Source organism: Nelumbo nucifera, chromosome 6 (genome assembly GCF_055504915.1).
Source record: "Nelumbo nucifera cultivar China Antique chromosome 6, China Antique-T2T, whole genome shotgun sequence".
Taxonomy (NCBI): Eukaryota; Viridiplantae; Streptophyta; class Magnoliopsida; order Proteales; family Nelumbonaceae; genus Nelumbo; species Nelumbo nucifera.
Genome location: NC_142654.1, coordinates 52,600,100 through 52,611,033, shown reverse-complemented (window position 1 = coordinate 52,611,033; position 10,934 = coordinate 52,600,100). Strand labels below are relative to the sequence as shown.

At 36.3% G+C, this 10,934-nt stretch overlaps 1 protein-coding gene and 1 non-coding gene across 2 annotated transcripts; one reads left to right on the top strand and one right to left on the bottom strand.

Annotated features, from left to right (window-relative positions):
* Positions 1-4,702: 4,702 nt before the first annotated feature.
* LOC148791055 (small nucleolar RNA R71) lies at positions 4,703-4,809 on the bottom strand. The gene has a single exon (XR_016078028.1). It is a non-coding gene; the product is annotated as a small nucleolar RNA R71 (small nucleolar RNA).
* Positions 4,810-5,754: 945 nt separating this feature from the next.
* Positions 5,755-9,693, top strand: LOC148791054 (uncharacterized). The gene is made up of 4 exons (XM_088890380.1): positions 5,755-6,854; positions 7,177-7,348; positions 8,028-9,368; positions 9,586-9,693. The coding sequence occupies exons 1-4, from the start codon at positions 5,755-5,757 to the stop codon at positions 9,691-9,693; spliced, it is 2,721 nt and encodes a 906-aa protein (XP_088746506.1).
* The last annotated feature ends 1,241 nt before the right edge of the window (positions 9,694-10,934 follow it).

Sequence of the window (10,934 nt, the reverse complement as noted above, 5' to 3'; positions counted from 1 at the left end):
TTGAGACATGGGACTAGGATCCATACGTTTATGACACTATTTAAATTGTAATAAGAGTATTTGTATTTCATTGTTTGGACATAATAGAGAATGCAACTTCTAGCGTTCCCATTCTTCCACACCCTACTTATGTCAATAAAAAGTACTTTTCCAAGCTATCTGAAGTCTGAACTTGCTAGAATGAGGTTTCTATCAAAATGCTTCTTCAGAATCAGCAATTCAATTTTACAAGCATAACATTGAAACATAAGGTTGTATTTGGTTGTAGTGCAATTTTAATGCATGAGAGTGCAAATGAAAAGAATGCAAATTCTGGTTTAATTTTTTCTTTGGGTTTTACTTTATTCTTCTGTAGCTCTTAATTTTATTTCCTTTGTATTGCAATCAAACAAAATATTGAAATAAAAATAAGCCATAATTTGCACCAAAAGCATTTGCACTATCATAGTTTTGCATCAATGCAAATAAGTTCGCATTCCAACCAAACACAGCCTAAAGAAATATCGTTGGCACAAAATTACGCCAATAGCTTCACACAATTGGTTCAGAAAATCTCAATAATCACAATTCCAAGATAAATGTGTATGAGCGCATCTAGTGTAGTGGTATCATAGTACCCTCCCACGGTACTGACCAGGGTTCGATTCCCTGATTTGCACGATTTGTTACCATCATAAAAACTTTTTGGACTTTCAACTTTGTCATATATGACTCTAGAGGAGTCAGGAGTGGATTAATAATTGTTTTTTTACCAAAACAAAAATAGTTGCTATATATCCAAACAGTTCCCTAATCTAACTATTGTGATCTAAATAATTTAGGAATAATCTTGATGCAAGGCCATGGGATGTTACAACTTAGTAATATACATTTTCTTTGCGCTTTTGGCAAGTGAAGGTTCTCTTAGTCAGAATGCAACTCTAGTAAAACCAAACTAAACAAATTTGGTTGATACTAGAACAGCCAATTCCAAGATCAAATGCTGATTCGAATTTAATGGTTGAATGGCGGTTTAGAATTCATAATGGAAATCAGAATCAGTAGTTAATGAAAAAATATATAGCTATGCTGTTGTGCAAACTGAAAGATGGGAACAAAAAATGTTTCAAAAATGTATTGTTATCCCATCCTATGATCATAGAAAAAAAAGAAAAAAAATATCTATCAACAAATGAATTCAATTTAAGTATGTTAACTAGCGGGGATTCGTGCAATGTATGGCATTTGTTAAGTTAAAGATAAATAATAGAAACATGTAAAAGTATACAATTATTTTATATAATAATTAATAATCATTTATATTTTATATACTACTTTTAATAATTTTTTACAATATAAAAATAACAATAATTAATTTTAGATAGGATTGTTTATCAAACTTAGAGAACAATTTTTCCCATTTCTATGATCCCCATGAGGATTTGCCCCAAATGGCGCAGGGATGGGGATGATTTTTCCCCCACAGGGACAGAGGGGGAAATTTTCATCCCCATTGGTGGGAACGGGGAGAGCACTCCTTGCCCTGTGTGGACCCCAATCACCGCTAATATATGTATATATACCCATATGTTTATATATGTATATATGTACACATACGTCTATATGTTAGTCCTTTTAAAAATATGGTTGAATATGTTTGAATGTTTTCTAATAGGATTGTAAATCTTAATTATTTTATTTTTATTTTTTAAATAGAATAAATAACAAAAACATAATGGTTGACATTATAAAGAATCACAGGGAGTGGGGATCCCCATGGAGATGGGGATGGGGAGAGGCTCCTCGTCCCTGCCCCACCCCGTTGCCATTCCGAATCAAACCAATGAAACTGATGAATCCAATTTCTAGTATTTTCAGTCGGCTTTGGTTCAACAATTTCTCAACCTGACTGGGTTGGATTAGTTTCGCTTTGGCAATTTGTAAGTTGACTAAAATTGAAAGATCTGACCATAGATATATATTACTATTTTATAGTTTAAATGTATGTTTTTAATAAAGGAAAATGGGAAATTTCCAATATTTCTTAGGCTAGAATAGTTTATATCATAAATTTATTTTTTAATAATGTCATTATATTTTTTTAAATCTAAACCTAATTTTTAAATTTATTTTTAAGTTAAAATCTTTTGAACCGACCGATCAAACCGATATAACCTCAGTGACCAACTCCCCAACCTAACCAGGTTGATTTGTTTGGCCAAACAACCTATAACTTAACCAAACCAAACCGTGAACAATAGCTTAATCTCCTATAATTATTAAAAAATTATAGCAAAAATACACAATAAATTAAATTTAAAAAGCTAAATAACAATAGTTTAATTAAACTTTAATAATTATTGAAAATATATTTATCACAAAAACAATAAATAATTTCTAAAATACAATAAATATTAATTTTAGTATAGATAAATATATAATAAATAAATACTAAGTTTTTAAAATTATTATTTATAAAAAATAATTTTGTTGAAAGTTATTTTTTAGAATTATTAATTGGTATAAATGAAATTAATTATTTACAATATTATACTAAATTAACATCTAATTGGACTCATATCTCTTGTATTTTGGTCCAAGGTATGAAAGAAGGCATCAAGAGCAAAGAAAGACAAATCGGATGATTTTTCACAGTTTCGACAACGTTCAGTGATTTGGATCTAACTCGAGTCTCCGAACTCCGAATGGGTTGATACAAGATCCACTGGAAATATAAGAGAAAAAACCACAACATGTTTTGGGCTTTCGTAGATTCGGCCTGCATCAAACTCAATTCCGGGCCCGAAGTCGGGGAAATTTCGTAGGAAGGCCCAATCCGCAACTGAAGCCCAACTCGTAGAAAAGCCTGGCTGAAGCCCAATTCGCAGAGGATGTCTATTACGAATCCAAGAACAAGAAACTAAGAAGAATCCTTCTAGATCTAAATTCTTGATGTAATCTTAGAGTGAAAAAGGGATTGAGCTCAAGAGATAAAAAGATAGGATTAGAATTAGGATAGGACTTTCTATTTCTTGTAAAGATCAACTTCAAGAGAAAGTAGGAGACCACCCCCTCCCCTTTAATCTATATAAAGGAGGGGGCGGACCGGCTTTAGGAATCACTTGATCACTGAATTATTCAATCATTCAACTTCTGATCTGAATCAAGAAGCAAGGAGCAATCAGTCAAGAAGGGTTCAAGAAAGGTTCAAGAATTCAAGAAACTTCAAGAAAAGGAGATCTCAGCACCATGGGCGAATTCAATAGTTCTTTCTTCCCCTTTATTTGTTTTACTTCTTCCATCATGAACTGATTTGTTTCTTGCTAGGGCTATGGAAAGCCTAACCATGCTAATGAATATATTTTTATCTTCTTGATTTATCCAAGATTGTGATTTCCATATAGTCTATGAATTATTTTGCTTAATGGAATTAAGAGCTTGGCCACCTCTTAATTGATTTGGGTTATGTGAATGAATTGAGAGAGGAATTCACATAATTGACAGAATAATTCATAGTGTGAATGGAATGGTATATAGAGATATATATACATGATTCATCTGAATTTAATGGTTTTCTTGGACTTAATGCACTTCCATCTTGAGAGCTCTACTCGAGAGATCGAAGGGTTACCTGATGGGCGTAGGTTTAGTTTATCTCGAGAGAGAATATTAAATAAATTTATGAAAATCTCAGCTTATGGGAATAACAATTAGTCTTGGATAATTGGACCCATCAATATTCATTACATTGGTTAGGTGGACCTAAAGTCCTAGCGATTCCATCATTTGCATATTCGATTAGTGATCACCCTTGTTTTTATTTTCTTTGTTCTAGTCTTTATTTTCAGTAGTTCTTATTTCCTCAAATCTAAATTTCGACTATCCAAATAATTAGGGAAGACTGTGATTCTAATACTTATTTTGTTAAATCCCCGTGGGAACGATATTATTATACTACTTGATAACTAGTGCACTTGATAGGGTTATATATTTATAACTATCAAGTTTTTGGCGCCGTTGCCGGGGATTTAATCCTAAAATAATATTAGAATTTGTTAACCTTGATTAATTTGGACCTTTTATTTCTGTTATTATTTTTTATTCTTTTTCCCTTTATTTCTTTTTATTTCTGTTATTATTTTTATTTTTATTTTTATTTGTTTGTTCGAATTTTTTTTTGTTGGTTCAGATTTACTAGTGCATGACACGCACTAGACAGGAAGGGTTAGCTGAATTCGATCCAGAAATTGAAAGGACCCTTCGTTTGTTGCAAAGGGCAAAAGAAGGAAAATTAAGAGAAGAGGTTGTTATTTGCGAACTAGCCATAGAGATAGAAGGAGAGATGGCAGAAGGAAATCACACCCTCTTGGACTATGCTTGTCCAAACATTGATAGGGCGACATCCAGCATTTGCAAGCCTACCATCCATGCCAATAATTTTGAAATAAAACCTGCAATAATTCAAATGATCCAAACTAGTATTCAGTTTAGTGGGTTACCAAGTGATGACCCTAATGCACACATCGTTAACTTCCTTGAAATATGTGATACATTTAAACACAATGGACTTAGTGATGATGCAATTAGGTTAAGATTATTTCCTTTTTCATTGCGTGATAGAGCTAAAGATTGGCTCAACTCACTCCCTGCAAGAAGCATCACCACTTGGAATGATTTAACCCAGAAATTTTTGGCTAAATATTTCTCACCCTCCAAAATAGCAAAATTAATTAATGATATTACCACTTTTGCTCAATTTGAGAGGGAGTCCTTATATGAAGCATGGGAACGATTCAAGGAAATGCTTAGGAAGTGTCCTCACCATGGAATACCAACTTGGCGACAGATTCAGACTTTTTACAATGGCATTAACCCCTCTAATCGATCTATTATTGATGCAGCCGTAGGTGGTACGATCATGAGGAAAACACCGGAAGAAGCTTATGACCTAATAGAGGAGATGGTGTCAAACAGCTACCAGTGGAGCAATGATCGAACCAATTAGAGGGGAGTACACCATATCGATTCCCTTGCAGCCATATCTGCACAACTTGCTAGTCTAAATAAGAAGTTTGATGCTTTTAATATTGCAGCCATTAATACACCATCTAGCTTCTCATGCGATTTATGTGGTCAAATAGGACATACTAATTCTGATTGTCAATTAAATAGTCCTTGTATTTCCCATGAGAATGCTAATTTTATCTCTCATGCTAGCAGGTCAAACTTCAACCCATACTCCAATACATACAACCCAGGGTGGAGGAGTCATCCCAACTTCTCTTGGAGCAACAATCATCAAAAGGCACCCATGGGATTCCAACCACAGCCGCCCCCACAAGAGAAAAAGAACAATATGGAGGAGATGATTTCTAAGTTCATCAACACTGCTGAAGCAAAATTCCAAAGCCATGAAACAGCAATTAAGAACTTAGAAGTTCAAATGGGGCAGGTTGTGAGCATGTTATCAGAGAGGAAAGAAGGAAGGCTCCCCAGCAACACAAAAAAAAATCCCAGAGAACATGTGAATGCCATAGCCCTAAGAAGCGGAAGATAATCGGTGAAACCCAAGAAGACGACAAGGAAGCTGAATCGGCCAATCTGCAAAAGGAGAATGAGGGAAGTACCCCTAAACTAAATTTACATGAAATCCAACTCCCTATTCCCTACCCAAGAAGAGTTTTGAAGGCCAAATTTGATAAACAATTTGAAAAATTTTTAGAAGTGTTTAAAAAGATTCACATTAACCTTCCTCTTCTTGATGTGTTATCGTAGATGCCCAAGTATGCAAAATTCCTGAAGGAGGTGATGTCCAACAAAAGAAAATGGGAGGATTGTGAGATGGTAAAATTAAACGAAGAATGTTCAACCATTCTTCAAAATAAGCTACCACCAAAACTGAAGGATCCAGGGAGTTTCTCTATACCTTGCACCATAGGAAATGTTGAATTCGATAAAGCCTTATGTGATCTAGGTGCTAGTATAAATTTAATGCCCTATTCTATTTTTAAGAGACTTGGATTACATGAACTAACATCTACCACCATTACCCTACAACTGGCTGATCGAAGCATCAAATACCCTAGGGGAATAGTGGAAGATGTCTTAGTTAAAGTAGGGAATTTCATCATCCCTGCTGATTTCATTGTGTTGGATATGGAGGAGGATAGATCGATGCCATTAATTCTAGGGAGACCCTTTCTTGCAACTGGTAATGCTTTAATTGATGTACAAAAGGGTCAACTTACTCTTAGGATTAATGAAGAAGAAATGATATTTAATGTTTTTCAAACCCTGAAGTATCCTAACACTAAAGAACATGAAGTTTATGTAATCGACTCCATTGATGTGGTGGCAGCAGAAATTAATAAATCAAAGATAGATGACCCACTTGCAAACTGTCTCATTAATTCTGGTAATAACATGCAGGTAGTGGAGGACGAAGTAGAGGAGGTAATAAACTATTTAGAGGCCGGCCAAGAAGAATGCAAGCTAAGAAAATGGAAGTTTCTACCATTAGATGGGCCGATCCCCTCTAAACAACTATTACCCTCCATCAAAGCACCTCCAGCTTTGGAACTCAAACCCTTACCTTTTCATTTAAAATATATGTTTTCGGGAGACAGTTCCACCTTACCTGTAATCATCTCTTCTGATTTGACAGGCCTCCAAGAGGAAAATCTTGTGAGGGTACTCAAGCAACACATATCGGCCATAGGATGGAGCATTGCAGACATAAAAGGAATCAGCCTGTTGGTATGCACACAAAATTCTGATGGAGGAAGGCTGCAGTCCCAAGGCACAACCACAAAGGAGGCTGAATCCAAAAATGCAACAGGTGGTAAAGGCAGAAATTCTGAAATGGCTCGAAGCAGGTATTATTTATCCATTTTCAGACTCATCATGGGTAAGTCCCGTTCAAGTCGTACCAAAGAAAGGTGGGATGACTGTAATCATAAATGAAAATAATGAATCAACTCTCACAAGAACAATAACTGGCTGGAGGGTGTGCATAGACTATCAAAAATTAAATGAGGCCACTAGGAAATATCACTTTCCACTGCCATTTATTGATCAGATGATAGAGAGACTTGCAGGGCACGAATACTATTGCTTCCTAGACGGCTACTCCGGGTACCTTCAAGTACCCATTGCACTAATAGATCAGGAAAAAACCACTTTTACTTGCCCTTACAGGACCTTTGCCTTTAGAAGAATGCCTTTTGGACTGTGCAATGCCCCTGCCACTTTCCAACGGTGTATGATGTCATTATTTGGTGACTTCATCGATGACTTCATGGAAGTCTTCATGGACGATTTCTCTATTTATGGATCATCATTCGATGAATGCTTGATTAATTTGGAAAAGGTACTCCAAAGGTATGAGGAATCTAACCTCGTTTTAAACTGGGAAAAATGCCATTTCATGGTTAGAGAAGGAATCCTTCTAGGGCATAAGGTGTCCTCCCGGGGCATCGAGGTTGATAAAGCTAAAATAGAACTGATTGAAAAATTACCGCCACCACAATCAATAAAAGATGTTGGGGGCTTTCTCGGGCATGTCGGTTTTTATAGGCGGTTCATCAAAGATTTCTCCAAAACCGCCAGGCCCCTAACAAATCTGCTAGTTAAGGATGTGCCTTTTGATTTCATTGATGATTGTGCAAGCATTCAATACCCTTAAAGAGAAATTGATTCAAGCACCGATTGTATCAGCTCCTGAATGGGAACTACCCTTCGAAATAATGTGTGATGCAAGCAATGATACCTTAGGCGCAGTTTTAGGGCAAAGAAAGAATAAGAAATTTCATACCATTTACTATGCAAGTAGGACCATGAATGAAGCACAAAAAAATTATTCCACTACCGAAAAAGAACTACTTGCAGTAGTATTTGCTATTGAAAAATTCAGATCCTATTTACTCTTATCTAAAGTCATCATATTCACTGACCATGCTGCCTTGAGGTATCTGCTTGCTAAGAATGATGCAAAACCTAGGCTGCTACGATGGATCTTGTTGTTACAAGAATTTGATTTATAAATTAAGGATAAGAAGGGTAGTGAGAATACAGTAGCTGACCATTTATCAAGGCTGGATGAAAAGTATGCTGAAAATATTGATAATTCAGCCTTACATGATGAATTCTCAGATGAGCAACTCTATGCGATTAATGATAAAAATGAACCTTGGTTTGCTGATTTGGCTAATTTCTTGGTAGGGAATGTGATGCCTCTTCACCTGACATATCAACAGAGAAAGAAATTTTTCTCTGATGTGAAATATTACTTATGGGATGAACCCTACTTGTATAAAATCTGCAGGGATGGCTTGATAAGAAGATGTATTCCTGAGGAGGAAGTACAAAGTGTCATACAATTCTGCCATGACAAAGAAGCCGGAGGTCACCATGGAGCATCAAGAACTGCTTCAAAAATTCTTCAAAGCGGTTTGTATCGGTCATCACTCTTCAGGGACGTATTAAAATATGTAAGTGCTTGCGATCATTGCCAAAGGACAAGTAATATCTCCCGAAGAAATGAAATGCCCTTGAGCAACATACTTGTCTGCGAAATATTTGATGTGTGGGGCATCGATTTCATGGGACCTTTTCCAAAGTCTGTTAATAATTCTTATATACTTGTGGCTGTGGACTATGTGAGCAAATGGGTGGAAGCATGTGCCTACCCTACTAATGATGCTCAAGTTGTCATTAAATTCATGAAAAAATTCATATTTACTCGTTTTGGAACACCTCGAGCCATCATAAGTGATGGGGGAAAGCACTTTTGCAATAGGCAATTTGAACAACTATTAAATAAGTATGGTGTTACATACCAAATTGCAACCCCTTACCACCCTCAGACCAGCGGCCAAGTAGAGGTTTCTAATAGGGAATTAAAGCAGATTTTAGAAAAAACGGTTACCACATCCAGAAGAGATTGGTCCTTAAAGTTAGATGATGCACTTTGGGCTTACCGTACTGCATTTAAAACCCTAATTGGTATGTCGTCCTACCAACTAGTTTTCGGCAAAGCATGCCATCTACCCATTGAGTTGGAACATAAAGCTTATTGGGCTACCAAATTTCTGAATTTTGAATTAAGCAATGTAGGGGAGGCAAGGAAACTTCAGCTCAACGAGTTAGATGAATGGAGGAATCACGCTTATGAGAATGCCCGCACCTACAAAGAAAAAACCAAGGCATGGCATGATTCTCGAATTGCTGGGAAGGAGTTCAAGGAAGGAGATAAGGTATTGCTCTTTAATTCTCGCCTAATGCTATTTCCTGGGAAATTGAAAACCAAATGGAGCGGACCTTTTGAGGTGGCTAAGGTATTCCCGTATGGAGGAATCAAACTACATAATGATGATGGGAGTACATGCAAGGTAAATGGACACCGGTTGAAACATTATATTGAAGGAGAGCAACCCATCCACCATGGGTCCGTTCTCTCCTTAAAACCACCATGAAGGAAAGGTGAAAGTCAAGCTCGCGACTTAAAACGAGTGCTTGTGGGAGGCAACCCATTAAGTTTGTTCAGTTTTTTTTTTCTCTTTTTTCTTATGAGTGTGTTTTTCTCTTTTTAGTATCTCACATCTGCAGGATCTCAACGAGGCATTCAGGGAAGTCCTCTTAAATCTCTCTCTTTGTTCTTTTGATGCATTTCATACATTGAGGACAATGTATATCTTAAGTGTGGGGGAGGAGTAAGAGGTTGATAAAATTTTTTTCGAACTCTAGCATGCTTTGATCATCATTTTTTACCTTTCCTTTTGAAATTTCTGCTCCTTGGAGACTTGTTTTTGAATGATTGCAAACCACCTTCAATCATGTGCTTAGGGAGGATAGACAAGGAAGGATGCAAGCAAATCTATCTGAAATTTCTAGCTAGGCAAGGCATCTCAGTAGTTTGAATGATCAACGGGCAAGATGCAATACAGAGTTGACCCTTGTGAGCATTTGGTTTCTAACGGACAAACAGGGGTTGATTATTCTAGAACTTGTTTTGTTAGGCATGTTGAGACCACGATAATGAGTTCATGTATTGGAACATGTTATCCAAAAAAAAAAAAACTCGTGTGAGATGGAGCATAAAATGCACTCACACCGAGAAAAAAAGAGCTAGTGTGAGATGAAGCATAAAATGCACTCACACTAAAAGAATAAAAGGGTGAGATGGAGCATAAAATGCACTCATCCCTAGATCCCAAACCGTAATTCACCTTTTGATGCATTGCACTCATGATAAGTGGTGGAGATGTGATACATGAGCAAGCTTATGGTAATAACATCCATTGTTTCGTTCTGAAGAATCATGAGAGGGTATTTTTTGAATCTTGCCACATGTGATTATGAAAACAAAGAGGGCTTACTTTAGCCCTAAATTATTCATGCGAAGAGATGCCTGCTTCCCTTGATTGTCAATCTCACTTGGGGACATGAGGATTGGCGATTTAAGATTATTCCTTGACAAGTTAAAAAGGAAAAGAAGTGGACAAATGGGAGGACCATTAATACTGAATCAAGGCATGCGGGAGAACAAATACCCTGTTGAGAGAATTCCAAAACAAATCTTTTAGTTAGTTTGTTCTTGTTTTAAGTTTGTTATGAGTTTTGTCTTGCCCGAGGACGGGCAAGAGTTTAAGTGTGGGGGATTTGATGAGAGTAGAATTTATCATATTTTTATCCCTAATTATTCTGTCTTTTATACTAAATTAACATCTAATTGGACTCAAATCTCTTGTATTTTAGTATAGGGTATGAAAGAAGGCATCAAGAGCAAAGAAAGACAAATCGGATGATTTTTCACAGTTTTGACAACGTTCAGTGATTTGGGTCTAACTCGAGTCTCCGAACTCCGAATGGGTTGATAAAAGATCCACTGGAAAGATAAGAGAAAAAACCACAACTTTCATGTTTTGGGCTTTCGCAGATTCGGCCTGGATCGAAGT